This window comes from Mytilus galloprovincialis, chromosome 11, assembly GCF_965363235.1.
Source record: "Mytilus galloprovincialis chromosome 11, xbMytGall1.hap1.1, whole genome shotgun sequence".
Taxonomy (NCBI): domain Eukaryota; kingdom Metazoa; phylum Mollusca; class Bivalvia; order Mytilida; family Mytilidae; genus Mytilus; species Mytilus galloprovincialis.
Window position 1 is genome coordinate 37,491,592 of NC_134848.1, and position 21,685 is coordinate 37,513,276.

Here is a 21,685-nt window from a genome sequence, read left to right on the forward strand (position 1 = left end):
TGTTCAAAATAGCTGGACATCCTGAAATAAATATTTCAGAAAAAGAGGAAATGTTATTGTTTCTTCGGGTTCAGCATGAAATAGGCAACATTATATTTTTCGAAGATATACAGGATTTGATAATTTTAAACCCTCAATGGTTGGTTGATGCTTTTCGATGTTTAGCGTCAAATAGATACGATGGAAAACCACAGCAACTAACGGAATGGACACAGTTTGATCAATACGGAAAGTTAAGTGATATGTTAATAACAGAACTCTTCAAATCAAAATGTGGTGGACTGTTTTTGGAACAAAAAAAGAATTTGCTGAAAGTAATGGAAATGTTTGACATATTGGTGAAAAATGAGGACACAGGTTTCTTTATAATGCCAAGCAAGATGCCATTTTCTACGTTTGAAGACGTTTGTAATAAATTAGGTGTTCTGAAATGTAAAAAAACTTCATGGCTATGCCTGAAATTTGAATTTCTTCCACCTGCTTTTTTTAACCATCTTTCCGTGTGGTTTATAAAAAAATATAAACCTAGCAAAGTACAAAATGAAGGACAACTAAATGCATTTTATCGTGGAATTTGCATTTTTGATATCAATAGATCTGAATGTGAAAAACTTTTGGTTGCAATGTCAACGGATACTATAGCCCTTCAAATTTTGTCGTTTTCGACAGAAGAAAAAGAATTTGGTAGTACTTGTAGCACTATCTACAAAGAACTCATTACCAAAGTTAATGCAATAATACAAAGATATCATTTGACAATAAAATTTGATGTGTGTTTTAAATGCAACGAAGGAGATTTTCATAAAGATGCAGCACCCTATAAAGACTTGCAGAAGAATCGAGAGTTTTATTGTCTTCAGCATCAACAAGCACACAAATCTGAAGAGGTATATTTGCCTTGGATGAAGAATGTATTTGAGGTAAGATTTTGAGAATGTAATGTCAAAACAAAGTGATTTTAAATTGTATTCTTCATTTTACAAGTTTTAGTAGGGCTCGTGTTGCTAAGTATTTAGTTTTCTATGTTGTGTTTTGTGTATAGTTGTTTATTATTATTTTTTTTGCCAAAGCGTTGTCAGTTAATTTTCGATTAATGATTATGAATTTGTATGTCCCTTTGGTATCTTTCGTCTCTCTTTTACAAAAATCTCTCAATCTCAAATTATTTGTCTTTGTACTATATTGTTTCTTTTGGCGTACGACTTTTGTCATGAATAGCTATTTGTGCATCCGGTTTTGCCGTTTTTGGCTTAGGGCTATCCTGTTACGGTGTCCAGAATGGCTGTTTGAATGAATTCTATTTTCTTCATTTTTGTCGTGGCGTTGTTCATTATTCTTTAAGTCTTGAATATCTCATCAGTATCTTCTACCTCTTTTGATATTCATGACGAAAGAAAATTTAACAATAACATTAACATTAACCTTAACCTAAATCGCAAAATGGAAAGAGGAAAATTAAGAGAAATAATTTTTACTTCCACTTAAACACCTGAAAACAGGGTATGTGATTTCCAATATCTAATATGATAATAAGAAAAAACATATAATCAAATTTGTTAGTAAAAGAACAAACCATGAAATTTTAACATTGACAAATTAACTATGAAAAAGCGATCAAGGTCAGATAAACCCCGTCAGTTAGACATGTACACTTTGAAATAGTTCCACATTACAATCTAAATGAAACCTATTGCTCATAGTTTCCGAAAACAGTCGATACTATTATGATTCAATCAGTAGACTGTGACTTAACTTGTAGCTAGGTTGCAACCCTTAAAGACAAATTCGTCTCAGAGAATCTCTGCCATTTCTTTTATATTTCTTCTGTAAATGAGCTGAAAATAAAACTTTATGAATGTCATGCGTTCGAAGCCAGTTCTGGATTTACCTTCATCAGGCACTCTTAAATCGGAAAAACAATTTAACGTTTAGGATGTATAAAAACCTGAAACCGTGATGAACTTGATGACCAATAGGAACCTGAAAAGAAAGAAAAAAAACCAACAACACAAAAATCAACTCTGTCCGAGGATTTGCTAGATCACAAACATTCATTGTAGACTCAATCAACACATGTGTACACTGACAAGAGTTCATTTAGCAATTAACAATTGAGATATTCAAGGGTTTACCGGATAGAGAGATACGGTAATCTGGAAATGTTTTATGCATGTCTGATAGCATAAACCTGGCGTCAATTTGGTTGTATAGGAATTTTCAAACACGCGGGCATGTAACACCGATTAGAATTCTGCATAAGCTTTCCATCGAAATGTCGCATAACCACACACCAAGTGTGCCATAGTACAATTTTATTGTAATACTTATTAATTTGATATTATTATATCAAATACTGGTAATCCAAACTTTGGCATCAATTGTTCTCTAATGTTAAGTGAAAGTGAAAATTTCCACTGTTAGTTTTAATCTTTCAATTTTGCGGTGTTTATTTATTGAAGTTATTGAAATGAAAAAGGCTGAAGATACTAAAGAGAAATCCATATTTACATTGGCGTATGCTTTTTTCTTCTTCTCAAAATACTACTTTTAATCAACAAGATACCTTATAAAAAGTTTAAAACCTGACCCCAAAGCCCCTTTATAAAACATAAAAGGTGAAAGATTTCCTCAGTTACGCTATTTCCGTCTTACCAGGGGGATTTTAATAGTTAGACTTTTCCTGTCATCATGTCAAGATTGTCGGTCCGTTGCTGAGTATGATGTCACAGCTCAAACTAAATTGCTTTTTAATACTAGGATAATACTTTGTTACATGTAGGAGAGCAATGTTTATGAACGAATATTAATTTTAAAACAAGTGTTCTTAGCACTTATGACCTCTCAAAACCAGTTCAAAATTTGATACATTTACAGAAAGGAATTGTACAAGACAACGTTTACTTTTCTAAACCGAGTATAATACATAACATAACACATGTACAAATAATTTAACGTATACTAAATAATTTTTACAGTGATAAAACATCGAGTAAGCTGTTATGAAATTCTTCGATTGCCTACAACAATGTTGTAAACAGAACACATTTAAATACGCCTATAACACACCTCAACAAAATTACAGCTTAAATAGAATAATTCATATTTAGCATAAAAGAATTAAAACAATACTATGAATTATCAAATGTATCAACATATATACCATATTTGAAAGAGGGACGAAAGATACCAAAGTTACAGTCAAACTCATAAATCTAAAACAAACTGACAACACCATGGCTAAAAATGAAAAAGACAAACAGACAATCAATAGTACACATGACCCAACATAGAAAACTAAAGAATAAACAACACGAACCCCCATCAAAAACTAGGGGTGATCTCAGGTATCACATTTAGTCTAATTTATCAATATCGATCTTTATTTTCTAAACATTTTTGCAAAAGTGTTGACCAAATTATGCTGTCTTAAACCCTTTTAATAAGTGTTCTTGTAATGGCAATACACGTTGTTAGAAGTCGCAGACATTACTACAAGAACGGAATGTGATAAAAAGCACCGGGTGGTTGTATTAGGATAACCGGTGAACATTATCTATATTGGTGTTTATTGTGGGGTTTATTTATATTAAGCCATAAATGGTTATGCGTTAATGTAAATGAAAATGAAAGTAATAAATAAAAAAGTACTGTCTGCTTATTTGATACAAAGAAGAAATATTAGCGAATGTGTGACCTCAGCTCAGGTATTTCCGGTTTAGTACCGTCGTCAAATAAATACACCTACTTTGGCTGCCGACTCAACAGGTGCTGCAAAAATGATTTCCAAAATTATCTGATTAAATAAGATATCGGATTTGAAGAATATATGTATACAGTAGCTATCAAGTGTTCCATTCATTTTGAAAGACGGAACGCTTGCTCTTTTATGTATCTAGTTTTGCATTTAAAAGAAGAAGTTATATTGATATCGTCACAGTTATTTAAGTTTGTCCCATCTTACAAAAAGTCAGAACGTTTTGCATGGGCTAATTCTGCTTTGTATTTTTTCAGGAAGATCAGATGATAACAGAAACTGAGCGAGATGAACCGATCTTAGGTAACTCATTCATAAAAAATTATTTAATATAAATTGAAATGGCTCCAGATAGATAAATAAGAATTTGATCAACTAATTTACAACGTTCATTAAAATTACTAAAGCTGTTTTTTTAATTATGAGTTGTATGTTGTATAACACACATAACTTTTTTCTGAACAATATTTTGTTGTGTGATGTTTACAAACATTTATGCTCACGCAACATGGACTTTATGCCGTTTGAAGTTTACCAAACAGTATTCCTTCATTTCATAGCCTTTTGGTAGATAAAAGCCCTTATAATAGGGTTTTACTCACAACATCATCATGAACGATCATTTAAAAACAACATGAGTTGTTGTTCTTCACGAACACGTTAGTTTTTTTTGTGGTTTTTGTATAACATTAAAAAAAGAGCTTTGACGACTGTAATTTTTTTTTGGTGTCTTTTGGTCATAGTTTGGACTCTAGTATCGATCATCCCTAAAAGTTGTAAATATTCTTCTGTCCGTACAATACGGTGTCTCTTGTCATTGTGTTATTGTGCTATGGTAAATTTTTGTAATCTTGTCTTTAATATTTGCTAATGTGTTTTGCTATGAGCATTTTTGTTCTCCTTTGTTACATATTTGAATCTTTTTATATTTGTGTGTTTGGTTTGTTCAATCTTTGTCAATATAATTGAAATTGATGCGACTGTCATAGAAATGAGAGGTTAAGCTACCTATAAAACCGGGGTTTACCCACAATTTTCTATATAAAAAAATGCCTGTACCAAGCCAGGAAAATGACAGTTGTTATCCATTTGTTTGATGTTTTAAAGCTTTTGTTTTTTTGCCATTTGATAAGGGACTTTCCGTTTTGAATTTTCCTCGGAGTTCAGTTTTTTTGTGATTTTACTTTTCAGTAGGTCTTTTTCACTTTTCTATGGAAAGACCTATTGATTATGTTCTCATTATCAGGTCTTTCCATTTTTTAATGAATAGACCTATTGTATGTGTTCTGACTATTTTTTTGTTTTTGTTCTGATTATTTTTGGTTTTTATGCCTTATTGTTCATTGTGCTCTTTAATTGCTTCAAAAGATGACGCCTAGATTTTTGTTTATAATATCGAACAGTTTATACGCCTTTGAACTGACATTGCTTAACGGAACACGTTTATGTTTTTGGTGTGCACTTCTTCTTTGCAATCGTCAAAAGATTACGAAAAAAATCATTTTACTAGATTGCTCGTTACATTGTATATCCTCAGGTTGTCGTGATCGGATAATTCACCGCATTGAAGTACGTCCATTATTCATTTTCCATCATTCAAAATTCAATAATAAATAATGAAAAAGTTCACTATTCAATTTTCAATGTTAAGTGATGAATAATGAATGATGAAATAGTTTATATTTTATTTTTCAAATTGAAGCGGTGATCGTGAAATAAAAATAAAAAATTGACTGACACTATAGCTACATCCCGTATTTCTAAACTCTTCATTTTGGTGTTATCTAACAAATTTTTAAATTATATAAGAAAAAAAATAATAAAAACACTCTTTCAATCTTTAATTTTATTTACTTATTTAGTTTCGGAGTAACAAGTGGGTTTTCCTAACTATTTTTAACAGAAATTCCTTGCTTAAATGTATGGAAGACCTGAATAAAAAAAGACAAACATATATATCAAAATGGTCGTCCATTGACAGAAACTTATGTGTTACATCGACCTATATAAAAGGTTGATTTTAGCTTATACATAAAACACTCAAAAAAGAGTAATGAGAACCTGATTTAAACATATTGACATAAAACATGTAAAAGTAATTGTTTTTGTTGAACAGTTATTTTCAAATATTTGTGAACTGGTGCTGAAAGTTGTGTTAGGGGAGGGGGTATCCGAAACAGGAAACGTACCCCTATCGATTTTATTAGATTGTACGGCGATTTTGTCACAGGTTAAATCCGATGTTCTACATTCTGACTTGTGCAAATAAAACTAATTTAGTTAAGAAATGGTATTGCATTGTGAAAGACAATATCACCATTTTCTTAAATAACTGGACATCGTACATATATTTTATTTATAATATTGAGTTGTATGATAGATATTCATATGCGTATAATTGAAAAAAAAATGAAAGAATATAAACCAATTGCACATCTTTTGGTACCAGATCAGATAGATACCATCAGTGTATACCGTAATGATCTCATATACTTTAAGTGAGTTTACAAGTGCCAATAGTAGAGCAGCAACTGATTACTCATCAGGAGTACCCATCTTTAATTTGCGGTTTTCGATAAGTTCTTCCTTTAGGGAGCAACCATTTAACTTTAGAAGGAAAGAGGGGGGGTATGTTTTATGGTGAAAATATGTTTTTCAGAAGATTTTTGTCCCATCTGCTTTACCACAATATTTTTTTCTCAAATTGGGGATCGGAAAATTTTTATAGTGTTTTATAGACTAATTTAAAAAAAAAAACATTTATCCAAATTATAAAAAAAGTCTAGAATAATCAATATACCGGACATAGGCTCGAAAATATTTAGCTTCGTTTTAGTCTAGACGCCATTTAATTAAATGTCGAGTTGATCTCAGAATACCTCCAATTGCCATTATAAGGGATATAAACATAAATATCGATATAAATAGATATTAGACTCGTGCATTTGGATTGTTCTAGGTCTGTTTTATTTGATATTAAAGATTAAAAATATATGTTAATCATCGTTTTACCTATATAAGAATGATTTTTTTTGTGGATCAAATCAGTCTATCAAATGATTTACCTTTGTTTCACTTTCAATTTTGACATTCTTTTCCTTTAAAGACTTTAAGCAATTGAACACGCACTATGAATGCGGTATCCATCTCTTGCTAAGGGGTAAATTAAAGTTCAAATGAATACGGATTCAAAGAGGTCGAATTATCCACTTGCAAGTATAATTCATCATCAATGTTTCTTAGTTTATTTTGACAAAATTGAACCATTATGATACTGGATGCTAAAAGCGATATATTATATCATTATTTCACTTTCATTAATGATTTTACAAAAAAAAATAGTATTTTATTTATTGTTTTAATCCATGTAGCCAGGGCCGCTTTAAAGTTTAAATTATATGAATAAAATATACAGTACCAATTTAAATGCTCCATTTCTGTTATAAAAGGTAGGCAAACACAAATCATCCTATTAACTTTATGATAATTATTGATATGATATTCAAACAGTTTATTTTTGCATGAACCCCCTGAGGGGTTCATGCTTATATATTGGCGAGTTTTGGATGTGTCTATGGGCCACTCGATATCTCTCGGCCGGAAGTCAGAATAAATTTCTCGGAACGTCTCGAAAGTTTTCGGTTATTTATACAGGTCTTAACAGGTCATTATCAAGTCTTTGGTGTGGTCCCTTGATGGCCCTTGACGATGCAATTATATATTTTAAAACGACCACTGTACACGTGTGTATCTAGGTCAATTATAACGTGGTAGTGTCTGTTGTCTCGATAACATGTAAACTAATTATGTTTGAAGATTGAACCACGGGATACTGTGTATTTCATCATAGACTTACGAGAGAGAACATTCTGGTTAAAATATTATTATTAGATCGGAAAACAGAAAGATAATATTCTTATCAAATTTATTTTATTCAATCCGAATCAAAGAAATAAATATAAAATATAATACTGTATTTATGTTTCTGAAGAAACTAACAATGATTGAAATCAGAATGTTTTCAGAGTTGCAATTAAGAAATAAGCATTTTATATGACAAGATACTCTGCTTTGGTATTTTTAAATATTCATTTGTACAGGAAACATAAAAATTAAATCTTAATAAATTCTTGCATCATACGAAAAAATGTTTATAAACAATAATCTTTATATTTCTACGTTATTTATTTCATACCATTTTGTTATTTGGGTTTTTTGAGTAATTTTTTTTTTTTTTTTTGTATTATCATATATCCATAAAACGGAAAGTAAGATAAATTTATTAAATATTTAAATTTTAAACGGTCGTGAATAAAAATATTTGTTTTCAATTCATAACGCATGATTTTAAATTCTTGCAGCTCACATTAACCGTAAAAATAATTTACAATTATCACAACAAAATTTAATTACGACCATAATGTTGATTATTTTATATTGTTTTAGTATGGATTTAGAAGCTTTTGCTTATATTTTGCATAGTAATATATTCACATAGTGGAATGTTTGAATTTGAAAATAGATTCGTTCGATAAATAAAATGTCCATCCGTAAATACTTGACGTTCGTGTTTATTGATATTATATATATTCAAAGAATTTGAAAAAAAAAATACTAACAGGAACGTTAGTTTACTATGAAATTTCAATTCAAATTTTGTTTGTTTGTTTTAATAGTTTAACCTTATAGCATATACATACTTGTACTATGGTACGGTTTTGAAAATTGTATTCATTGTGTTGACCAACTATCCTACACGTCTTGATTCATTCACATTATTGATCACATTTCAAAAGCACACTATCGGTTTGCGTTCTCAAAAATTCTGGATAAAATGTCAATGAATCCGGAGTCAAAACATTTAAGGTAGACCGTTTGACATTCGAATTCAACTATTAGATTTTCCTGAGTATCAGTGTGATGCTTTCTATTTACTATTTCGTGCGCTAAAATACTACTTGCATGCAATACTATTAAATTCACTCGTGAAAGCTTATGTTCGTTTTTGTTATATAAATACAGGACACGGCAGAAAGAGCTTTACATGTGACTCTCAAGCACGGTCATCATTACTAACGGTATTCTGACCTCGAGTTGTTTCTATTTTATTTCTTTTTTGAGTCACTGTTCTATTAGCAACTTTGACCTGTTCGAAAAGCTAAGGATTGTCTACCCAAAGAATAGATTCCTTAACTTTGTAATGTACATGTATTTAGCCTTTTAACTTTTTTCATTCGAGCGTCACTGATGCTTTTCTTGTAGACTTAACTCGTGTCTGGCGAACATCATTTTAATTCTGGTATCTTTTTATATCTACATACCTTTTTATATAAATTGGTTATTTCGAAAGTGTGTAAAGGTATTCATAAACTTCTGAATTAAGAAATTCTAAGCTCTAAGTTTCCCTGTATAATGTTTGAATTGATTTAAATAAAATCAGGAAATCCTTAAAATTTGAGATGTTTTATGAGACCAAAATAAGTCTCTTCATAAGAGGTCCCAATCAATTGCATTCCAATGGTTTCACCACATACCGCTACCATGAAAAAAATATAAAGATATGATAGATAAAATAAATGCATCCAGAATTCTAGATTATAAAGCAAACTGAGTGCATAAATTTATATTGCGATAGGTTTGTGCAATTTTCATAAATCATCCGGTTAGTAGAAATTAGGATTTGTCAAAGAGTTATAATCGGAAACATTATGTACATTCCCAAGTAATAAATAGTCGAGCTTTAAAATAACTATTCAAATAGAAGCTGTAAATATATACTTTCAACTGGCTTCTTCTATTCACAGTCAAATATTTCAATTCAAAAGCAAACACAAATTCAGCTACAATCTTTTTGTGACCCGGCAGTCAGCGGTCTTAGGTTCATGTTTTGCTTTTCTTTTTTTTTAAAAAAGCAACTTGTTTTATTAGTTAGAAATATAGTCTATGGAGAAATATTCGGAACCTTAATTATTCTTCATTCGGAACATTTATTCTTCTTATCTGTATTAGCTTCCTGTAATTAAGAGCACCTCCATACGGAGCATTTAAGATAGTATCTAAAACTTGGCAATAAAGAACTTTACACAGATCTCTAACTCACTTATATGCTATATGGTAATAAAAGATGTAGGTGATAATCTATATAGAAAAAAAAAGAAATAGATTCCCATACGTATAATTCTTAAAGAATAATATTGATTCAACACTAATGGATACATGTACCTCAGTCTTTCAAAAAATCATTAAATTAATCTAGAAATAATTAACGAGGCATTGCGAAATGGTCTACTAGAAGGAGACATTAATTGATGTTCCTAATGACAGATCATCATGCAATGAGTGTAACTCTCCCACGAGACGCATTGAGAGATTAAATTATCTTATATAAAACCATTTTTGAAGAGGCATAACTTTTCAGTTCAAGATACAAAAGATTGCATTAATAAAACATAGAAGGTAAAAAGGGAATGCATTCTAATTGCCTATGATCACGACGATGAAACGTAAATGTACACAAATATGATCATTGATAAATTAAAGAAACGGTTATCAATGCAGAATAATTAATTGACACAAAAGAATATCCTTTAAAGATTCTCAATAAAAAAAGATTAAACTGCATTTGTTTAATTAATTCTAAGAAAAACAAAAAAATTGAGTTTAATGGAAAGTTATACAAACAAATTATAGGCCAAAGCGCCCCCCTCTATAGGTGGTATAGTTTCACCATCATGCACGAGACATATCTGTATCCGTCTGTCTTCTTAATTAATATCTTAGATAAGTTCAAATGGAAATAAAACATCAAATTGTAAAAATAACACGAAAAACAGACACGATAATAATCAAACAAAAAAGACAGGCTCTGGATTTGGACAGGTATATTAAGTATTCATTGTGTGCTAATTTGCGTTTTTTGATTGAGTTCAGCATTCCAATTGATATTTTATAGTGTGTCGTTCTATGTTGTGATGTTATACTATTGTTTCAGAAAAGGGAGAAGGATTGGTACCATTAAAACGTTCAATCCCGCTGCAAATGTTTGCACCGGTCCTAAGTCAGGAATCTGAAGTACATTAGTTGTCGTCTGTTTATGTACATTGTAGATCATACGCGTTTCTGGTTTCTCATTTTTATATAGATTAGACCGTTGGTTTTCCTGTTTGAATGGTAGTAATTTTCTTGGCCCTTTATAACTTGCTGTTCGGTGTGAGCCAACTTGAAGGCTCCGCGTTGAAGAGATTCTAGGTGTAATATTACCTCTACCAACACACACCATAGAAGTGTCATCCATTGGTAGTAGTTTGACTATTCAAACTGTTAAAAATGAAAGCTAACACCATCCAAATCAATCAAATCAAATATATTTTATTGTCAATGAAAGACGCCCATTACAGGTTAAATTTGGTACAAATGATTACAAAATGATTGTAATGATTTGAATACAATTAAATCGATGATTACAATGAAGAGAAAAGAAAGACACACTAATGTATATTTATAAAACAATGTATCATGTTTCAACTTTGACAACTACAGTGATCCTAAAAAAAAATTATAGGAAACTGAATTTAAATATTCTGGTTTTTTCCCTGGTGCTACAATAAGAAGCTAAAATTACAAATATCTAAATTATGCCTCTGTCTTTTTGACAGTAAAATATATAACTTTACTAAGTTTCTAATAGTTGTTTTCGAACAACATTTAAATTATTAATTAAATTACTCACTTGATTAAAATGTGACTATCTTTATTGGACTTTAGCCAAATAAATTGTGATTGATAATCTAAATTGTGAAAATTTTTGTAACTTTTAACTTTGTTAAAGAAACGAACTATTGAAATAAAAACCAGAAACGAACTATTGAAATAAAAACATTCCTTATCTCCATACCTTATATTTAACACCACTCTCAACATGCCATAATTGTCCTGATTTACAATCAAAAGAAAACTTTATCCTCCACACACATGGTTATGAAAATACTGAGATTTAATTTACAGTTCAGATGAAGTAGTAATTAGCATAAAAAAAAGTTCTAAGGTTCACGTATTGACTTTTCTTTTTTAAAAGCAACTTGTTTCTGAGTTAATTATTCTTGTAGTTATTAGAAACAAAATTGCATCAAGGAGAATATCAGAAAGCAGAAGAAGCCGGTTAGTTGTTGCTGCTATAAAATTGGGAACAACTTACTCAGGATATGCATTTTCCTTCAAATCTGATTTTGAGTTCCACCCACTCAAAATTAACACACACGATTGGTCAGAAGAGGGAGTTAACAGTAGTTCTGAGAAAAGAGCGCCATCTATATTGCTGCTCAATCCTGACCAATCATTTAACTGCTTTGGATACCGAGCACAACATACTTACTCAGACTTGTTAGACGATGACCCAGATAAAGCTGCCAAATATTATTTTGTCAAGAACTTCAAAATGCAATTACATAATAGGGTATGTAATTATTCAAAGTGCATAGATTTTGTGTATATGATTTTACTTTTTTGCACTTACACCAAAAAGGAGCGAGACTGACAGGGTTAGCGTCTCCTGTGATGCATGTATCACACACCCTAATTAAAATATCACATAAAAAGCCTTTGCTCTTTTCGAGTAAGAAAATATTCACAAAAATGTTATAGTTCAAAATTCGGGTGAAATAGCCTTTTTCTAATAGGTACTTGCAACTATTATGCTTGAGTTTAAGACCAAGTACACGAATGTAAGATCGTGTTGGGAACCGATTTATTACGGACATGCCTATAATTTTCGTTATTGTTACATTTTCTCGTAATTTGAGCCAGCACCTTCTTAAAATACAAAATATAACGTGTCTATTTTAAAAATGCTTTAAGGTTTAATCGATTTATTACAAAAATAAATGAAATATTTTTTCCTAGGAAATTTCCTTAGGAATGATGATCCTAGATGTAACAGGAAAGGAATTACCTGCTATGAAAGTATTTACTGAATCAATTAGGTTTCTCAAAGACCATTTTCTTGAGATGTTAACCGACAAAAAATTAAGCATTACTATCGATGATGTCTTCTTTGTGATTACCGTTCCTGCCATTTGGAGCGACGCTGCAAAGCAGTTCATGAGGGTGGCCTCTGAGAAGGTAAGCTATCTTTGTTCACCGACAAAAAAGTAAGGCTTTACTATCATTGATGTCTTCGTTGATATTACCGTCCTTGCCATTTGGTTCGACGCTGAAAAAAGTTCAAGATGGTAGACTATGAGAAGGTAAGATTTCTTCAGTTAGCTCCCCCACCCAACGCAATAACGTGGAGTTCGTCGACAGCTTCGTCCTTATTTAATAGTCGGTCATATTTATCAATATTAAAGCTACTTTTTAAATTCAATTGGTGCAACAGTGACAGAAGAGATTACTTATATTCAGTTTTATATGATTTAGAGTTGGTACACGGTTTGTCCCAATTTCACTCTATGGATTTTTGTTGGTTTTGTTTTAGGTCATGTGTTGTTTTGTGTGTGTATGTGTGGTTTATTTTTTTTTTTTTGGGGGGGGGGGCAGGTTTCAAGTCTCAGATTTTTTGTATATATACCCTTTTTTTTTCATAAGTGCAATAAAATTCAAATACTAGTCATCTTTAGTTCCTTATTCGCCGTTGTCATAATTTTCTGCAGTACAATGCTTGAGTGAACGTTTATACAAACAAAGCAATCAAACCAACCAAAGTCTTTATCTACAAGCATAAGGAAATTAGCTCTAACATATCAATGTAAGCTCTTTGATGATAATGAATTGTACTAATAATGTTTATATCTCTTATTTGCACATCTCTCTAAATCTGTTTTCTTTTGTTGTTCCTTGAAGAAAATCTATAGATCCCCATTATTAGATATATTGGGAAACGCAAAAATTATTGAAACGCAAAAATTTGGTGAACAAAACCTTCGGAACACCATTTTTAGATACCTCTGTAATATTTGATTCCGATTGCAATTTGTTGAATAGAGGCATTAAATTTGATCTTAAAGCATAAAAAAATATTTCAATGGGCAAGCACTTTTATTATTGACAAAATCGCTAATATGAGTTTTTCAAGTCAAAACTAAAATTTTGTATCAATGAGTCATTTCCCTATTTTTTTGTGAAACTAGGAGATGTCGAAACTAGTGTTTCCTATGTTCAAGGAAATGATTAAATACTAGTACATACAAAGTTATTTAAAAAATGACACTTAACTAAATGTGTGATGTATACTTGTGAGGTATTGAAGTTTATGATTGGGTATAACTCTTTTGGTACCATTTCAACAATAAATGGGGATCTGGATGTGGCTTACAGATTAGAGAATAATTGTTGAAAGTGCAGAATAAACTGGCGCCAAAAAATTGAAAAATAGAGCAAAAAAATAGGGCAAATTTATATTTATTTAAGTGTCGGTTGTTTGTGAGGTCTTTGTTGGTTTGGTTATCATTTTATGCATTAAATTATTACTGAGATTCAGGGGGATTGGAGTCGATTCGGGTTGGCAGAACTATTCATCCTCCCACTTTTTGCTCAAGAAAAATCTTGTTTTTTTCCAATCATCTAAGAAATTAGAAACTGTATATATATTTTTAAACCATGATAAAGGATGGTTTGTTTCCTGGAATCTAAGTGTAACCCACAACTACTGTACCAATTCCACGAAAAAAGGCGGTCGTTATCGATTTTATCTGTTGATTTACTAACTGGATCCCCTTCCTGAGCTACAATGAGCTGTACATAATGATCAAATGAATGAATAAATAAAAATGAATGAATGAATGAATAAACAAGAAATAAATGATAGAGTAAATGAATGATAGAGTGTAAGCACTTTTAAGTAAGAATGAAGGAAAACCAAACAAATGCAATGGCAGATCTAGATCCAGGGGCAAAGCACTCCCCCATTTGATCGCACAAAAATTTAACTATACCAATGGGTTTTCAGGATTATGATGATTTTTTTTATAAAATTGTCCAAATATTTACTGCTTCGATGCGTTCGAAGGTATTATACGTTTTATGGAATGACGCCCCACCTTTCAAAAATCATAGATCCGCCATTGAAATGAATGTCATTGAATGAATGATATAAAAATAAGCGAATGAATAAACGAATGAATTTATTAATTAACTGTATCTTTGTCTACCCTCAGGCAGTTTTAGAAATACAAAGACAATGTTAGCAAATAAACGAACGAATAAATGAAGGTAAGAACTCTATCTTTTTCTACTCTCAGGCAGGTATAGAAAATTCCCAGATGATGCTAGCTTATGAACCGGAAGCTGCTGCCTTGTTTTGTAGTGTGTTACCCGAATATCTAGGAATTTCTAAATATTTCCAGGAACGACGAAGACTTATGATAGTAAATCTCGGTGGTAAGTAGTTTGAGGGGGCGGAAGGATATTTGTTGGAACATCGGGTTTGGGCCTTACTTTTGCGGGAATTCGGGATTGGGCCTATAATTTCGCGGGAACTCGGGATGGATTTACACCTACATGTATCAAGACTCGATAATTAATGATTTTTTTTCGGGATCCGGGAAAAGGTACTTTTTGTTTTCGGGAATTCGTGTTGACCCCCTCGCTCCGCCTCTACAGTATGATCGTTGTTATCCAGTTTTTATGTAGATCAATAATTTTTCTTTATAGAATAAATTGTGTTTAGAATTCGACCAACCTTTGCCCTACTTCCAGTCAATCATGTGCTAAACATTTAAAAAACTTTGCGACATATATATAGTATATTCAACGACAGCTTTACTCGTCAACTTTGAAGATGTTTATATGTTAAACGTTTAAAGAAATAATGTGGTAGATAAAATTTTAAAATTAAAAGTCATAGTCCCGATCATAGTTATCGTAATGAGGCATAATCCGCGTGAAAGGAAATTAACGTTCAATGGCAAAGCCTATATTTAGGACGATACACTTTGTTTAAAACTTTTATGCTCTGCAACTTCGTATTTGAGTTGGCTCTCCATCTTATTTTAATCAAGCACATTGATGAGTCTGGTAACTTTGAGGAGTTTTTACTCAAACGGCACGCTTATGCGAAAATGAACAGATGTGGAATGTTTGCCAATTAAATGACTACCCACTAAAGACCAAAGACTAAAACAGCTACAAACGGATAGTTGTATCCTAATGGGTCGAAATATTTAGCAAATTATATTGTCTGTAATTAATATACAAAATGTTCTAGGTACCGAACAATTTCAGTCATCGTCGAACTGTAGAACCATATGAAGACTGACTATAGTTCGGTAGAAGATTTTGTCTAATAATAAAATAAATGCACAGTGACACGGACGATTCTGTAATAAGAACTTTATCAGTTGCGGATTTTTGAAAGCGAAAGTGGGCGCGTAATTTCACAAAACAAAGCAAACATGATATAAACTGCTGAGCGGAGCAATGCGAAATGCTTTTAAACGATTTTATGCCGAAAAAAATTCCGATCAATACACACTCAAAGCCACATCCCTTGAATCCGCAAATGTTAGTATGAACTTTCTGTGTTTGTAGTGTCACATAATGAATAGCACTATTATCATTTCAGGTGGTACGGCTGATATAACGGTTGTCAAAGTTATAAAACGTGAAGAGAAACTGACATATATAGAGCACGTGTGCAAAGTCACAGGAGGGGCATGGGGCGGTAACCAAGTCAATAAGAATTTTGAAAAATTCTTAGAATCGGTATTCGGTAATGACGTCATGGACGAGTTTAAACGAGATTATCTTTCCAAATATTTGGAGATGATGATAGAATTTGAAGTGCAAAAGAAAACACTTTCAACTTCACGGACGAAAACCGGTGTCGGAATAAGATTCGGAGCAGACCTTCGTCATATTTTTAAAAGTAAGCGAGGAAAAGATATTAAAGATGAATTACAAGACAAACAAGGTATGGTTAGAATTATAGGTGACAAATTGCGATTTGACCTAGCAATCTTCAACAGTTTTTTTCGAGAATGTGCAATAAAAATTGTCATGCACTTACATGAAAGCTCTTTGAACACAGGATGTACTGGGCCGTCTGCAATGATACTAGTTGGTGGATTTTCTGATGCTCCTTTAATCCGGAAAGCAATTGTCGATGCTACTCCCGATATAAAACATGTTGTGTTTCCCGTGGCGATTTCATTGGCCGTTTTAAAAGGATCAGTTATTTTTGGTCACGAACCAGCAATAGTTACTGGCCGAGTCTGTCGCGAAACGCTAGGCCTCACACTTCGTCGGCCATATGTACCTGAAGGTCAAGCCGAAAAGAAAACGTTTAAAATTGATGGACAACTTCGAGCAGATAAAAGTTTTCAAAAAATGTTTTCAATAAACGAAATCATTAAACTTGGACAAACCCGTACAGTGGCAATACAAGATATTCATACAAACAAAGAACTACGAAAACATCCGAAGATTATCGAAGTGTACGCTTCACAAGACGAAGATCCTAAATATATCACGGACGCTGGTTGTTCCCTTAGAGGAAAAATCACTGTTAATCCGCCAAGCGGTAAATGGCCGGAAAATGCGGAAGGTTTTATTGATATGGAAACCGGAGGAACGGAAATGATCGCACGGTACCGAGACAAACATTCGGGTCAGATTACTGAAGAAGCGATAGATTTTATGTGATACCTTTTATCTGAATGTAGTTTTGTCTTCAAATATATGAAAATTAAAAATGACTTTATCTGAAAATTAGACTTAAAATCATTTTATGATCAGAAATGATTAAAGCCATCATAACGTTTGTGCATGTTATAGTTTTAATCATTTTGGATATAGCGTTCACCCTAATCCATTTGGTAACTCAATGGATTTTACCTGAGTCTATCACTCACATTTGTTCTTTAACTGCTTGCTATATGAATCATGGTGTATGGATAACTACAATATTACTGCATACGCGTTTGTATAAGACTTTGATGCATAATAATGTATCTTAGTTCAGCAGCCAATATTAGACTGTAAAATGAGCGGATTGCATATCAACCAATAGTCCGATTTGAATATGTTTATCACAAATTGTTTCCCCTTGCCAATCAATTGGTTGGTTCTTTACAGGACAGAATGGGTATAATATAGATTAGACTGTTGGTTTTCCCGTTTGAAAGGTTTTACACTAGTCATTTTGAAGGCCCTTTATACATGTAGCTTATGTTAGGTGTGAGCCAAGGTTCCGTGTTGAAGACCGTTCTTTGACCTATAATGGTTTACTTTTACAAATAATGACTTGGATGGAGAGTTGTCTCATTGGCACTCATACTACATTTTCTTATATCTGTTTATATATTTTTTTTTCTTAACAGAAAATCTATCAATTAATAGCTTTGAAAAACTTAAAGGTCAAAACAGATAAATTTAATTTGCTCTCTCGATCCGGTCACATGTCTCCGTTAGCTCTACGTTGTCAATGTTAATGAGAAATGGAAACATCTAAAAAATCTGATCTTAATTTCAGATTCAATTATGGAATTTGCAAAAACAATTTGAATTCTTTAGGTTTCAATTGTTCTTTGAGATGGTATTTTCTTTCGTTATACCGGTACTCCAAAATAATTCAAAAGGGGAGTGCTAAAAAACCAGTTAATCCCATCAACATGTGTTTATGTTTGTCTCATCTCTGAATGTTGTATGTCCCGTCTCCAATAGTGAGACCACTATTTACCAGTGTAGGCATTCGTCCGTTTGTACGTCTAGCTTCCGACACAAGTTGTTGTATATGGCAGTTAACCGCAATATATTGTGGTGACAAAATCTTGAAAATATAAGTACATGAGCAAAGAATAGTCTGTTCAGAGTCGATATAATGTCGTGGCCCTCGATGGCCAAGTGGTCTTAGTAGTTTAACTACTGTATCACTATCCAGTCAATATATACTGACGTTGTGAGTTCGATTCCAGCACGTTGTTCACTCCAATCTTAATTGAGTTGGGTCGTCAATATTCCTACCGAAGGACTGTGATTCTCTCTGGACAGTCACTCCAATCCACTATAAATAAGTATGTTTAAACTAAACATAAATTTCCAACTGAAGGTTCATATATTTTTACAGGTTGACCTAAAAGATTTGGTAAATAGGAATCTTTGATAAAGGTTGACCTGTCAAGAAGTTCCAATTTACAACAGATATAAGAAGATGTGGTATGAGTGCCAATGAGACAACTCTACATCCAAGTCACAATTTGTAGAAAATAAACAATTATAGCTCAACGTTCAGTCTCAACATGGAGCTTTGGCTCCACTGTCTGAACTTCAAGCTATAATAGGGGTCACAAATGGCAAAATAAACTGTCTTATCTATATAAAACAAGTATATACTTCTGTCTTCAAATGTCTTTATATCATATGTAACTGTTACAATGTTAATCGTTATAAATGAGTAACTCTTTTGTTTTCTGTGATAGGATCACTTAACACATTATTCTGAATTAATGACTCGGTTGTCGACACGACACTTTAAATGGAAGTTTGAATTTTGAAATGGTTTTAACAGAAGGTAAATTTGAAATTTATATAAAAAATATTTCGATGTTATCATTTTAATGAAAAGTTGTCGCATTCATCCGACAAAAATATAATGAGTGGGTGTAACTCTTAATAATGATAACATTCAACGGTAATGTATGACATATGTCAAAAAAGTAAAATAGCAAAATACTGAACTCAAAGGAAAATTCAAAACGGAAAGTTTATCCAATGACAAAACCAAAAACCAAACACATCAAACGAATAGAAAGCAACTGTAATATTACGGCATTAGTTTAACATGTTTAAGCCTCTCATATGCATGAAAGTCGCATAGATATCGCAGAAAATATAACCAATTTCACGGAGTGCAACTGCATTTTGGTAAATTTTGTATACAAGTACCTGCTCTGTGGTTCTTTCTATGCGTAACTTGTTAACGTCACATGTATTCTTGTTCTCTCTTTTTTTTTATATTGATGTATAATTTTAGAAATTAAATTTGAAGAACATGGTGAGAATTTGACAGTCGTTGACAATGGCTTAGCAGTGAAGTGGGCGCCAATTTATTCGGGTGGTTTGGCGTTTACAAACTTGCCTGTCAACCAGGGCGATAAGATCACTGTCCAATTATCTGGAAGTGGTGAGATACGATTTGGTGTAATTCAGATCGACCCGATTTTCTTTGTTAACCTCAGAAAACATGTGCATGGAGCTGATCTAATTTCACAAATAAGTAGCATAACACTCTGAAATGTTTCTCCGATATTTGTAACGATCATGCGCGGTAAAAGACAAGATGGTGATACACTGACTTTACGCTCAGTTACTACAGGCAAACGCTTTGCAAACGTAAAAAGAAATAGAGGAGCTTGGATTGTCTTTGAAATAATTTATGGCACAGTTACTGTAGAAATAGGTGAGAAATATTATAATTCATAATATTTGTTGAAACCTCAGTGAAGAAGAACTGGAATGATTTCCAAAGAGACAAACTATCGCCAGAGACCAAACGTAAATGATGCCATAAAGTACGGATACGGCCTTCGAGAATAAATGAGCAAAACCAGCACTATTAGTCAATATTTAGCCATAAGAAGCAAACATTTAACTTAAAAAACGGGGGGGGGGGTTATGATTTTTGTGTCCGAGTCAACTTTTATTTTAGTTTTTCGACGCTATATATAAATCTTTTTTTAATCACCCTTTCCCCCAATGCACATGTTGAAGTTAAATTGTCTTTCCCTTATGCATTTGCAATGATTTAGCAGGTATGTTTTGAAACCGTTCAGCTGAATGTTGCACTGCATTATTGTCGAAGATCGCATTTCCAAAAAAAGATTATATCTTAGGGAAAAATGTATTGCCGTTTGCTTAACATTTCCGGCACATTTTTCATGGAATGTATAGTTTAGAAAGAGTCTGAAATACTATGTACATTTGTTGTAACAATAAAACTTTTGAATATAAATTAACAGTTTAATGCAATCTATATTTTTTTCCAGTAAAAATTGGTGGTTTGAAAGATTATAAGATTCATGAAAACATGGATGTTAACGTCATCTCAACAAACGAAAGTGACGCCATTACTAGTGATTTGGTTAAAATGCTGTTTTTCTCTCCTACAAAAATAAGCTTGGTCCATCCAAACCCATGGACATCATGTTCTATGAACAGACCAATTCATCGAGGAGAAATAATAACATTCAATTGCCAGCCTATTGCAAGAGGGCGTAGAAAACCCAAATTATTTTATTTAAAAATATTATTATTGGAATCGCAACCGGATTTAACTACATTTGATATTACGGAATATTCAGGTGTTTATCTCACAAAATTGTGGGAAAACGATGAATGTCAAGGCTATATACAGCTGTCGTTATCTTATAGTGGACACTTGATATTAATAAACAGTAAAGGTGATTGCTGCACGGCAAACATAAAGAAAAAGAACGTTTGCGTGGTTTTCACATTATTCAAAGTCAAAGTTCGATTTCTTACATGAACGTCGCTGGCAGAAGACAATGGTTAGAGCCAAAAAATCAAATATGTTAAAAATGGCGCAATATATGGTTATAATATGCCTAATGCTATACAAATTAAAACTTGGATCGTTTGCATAACTTGCAAATTCTCCACCATGCAACGTTAACTCTACAACAAAATTAATTATGTACATAGCTCTTAAATTGAGCCCTTTTACAATTTGAACCAATAGCAAAACGAATTGAAGTCAGAACCCTGTAGTTCAGTGGTTGTTGTTGGGTCGTATTTGGTTTTGTTAATAGTCTTGTTATATATAAGGCCCTTGCTTTTCTTTATTGAATTGTTTCATATTTTCATGACGGGACCTTTTATAGCCGACCGTATGGGTCTGTTTCATTGAAGAAAGCCGTACGGTTGTCTTTCATTGCTTAAATCCTATTCATTTGAACTGTGGTGGATAGTTGTCTCATTGGT

The 21,685-nt window shown here is 32.3% G+C and overlaps 1 protein-coding gene and 1 long non-coding RNA gene across 2 annotated transcripts; both read left to right on the forward strand.

Moving 5' to 3' along the window:
• Nucleotides 1–11,872: 11,872 nt before the first annotated feature.
• Nucleotides 11,873–17,455, forward strand: LOC143052113 (heat shock 70 kDa protein 12A-like). Its single transcript, XM_076225084.1, has 4 exons — nucleotides 11,873–12,206; nucleotides 12,653–12,871; nucleotides 14,989–15,127; nucleotides 16,311–17,455. Exons 1-4 carry the CDS (start codon nucleotides 12,189–12,191, stop codon nucleotides 17,387–17,389), a joined length of 1,455 nt encoding a protein of 484 aa, XP_076081199.1. The 5' UTR covers nucleotides 11,873–12,188; the 3' UTR covers nucleotides 17,390–17,455.
• A 1,749-nt stretch (nucleotides 17,456–19,204) lies between these two features.
• On the forward strand, nucleotides 19,205–21,341 carry LOC143051125 (uncharacterized). Its single transcript, XR_012970608.1, has 3 exons — nucleotides 19,205–19,256; nucleotides 19,719–20,144; nucleotides 20,731–21,341. It is a non-coding gene; the product is annotated as an uncharacterized LOC143051125 (long non-coding RNA).
• Nucleotides 21,342–21,685: the final 344 nt, after the last annotated feature.

What these genes read in the sequence shown, in the direction of transcription:
- LOC143052113 (XM_076225084.1), top strand. An exon ending in TGAGGGTGGCCTCTGAGAAG is followed by an intron (nt 12,872 to 14,988) that starts GTAAGCTATCTT and finishes TTCTACTCTCAG; the next exon opens with GCAGGTATAGAAAATTCCCA. An exon ending in TATGATAGTAAATCTCGGTG is followed by an intron (nt 15,128 to 16,310) that starts GTAAGTAGTTTG and finishes TTATCATTTCAG; the next exon opens with GTGGTACGGCTGATATAACG.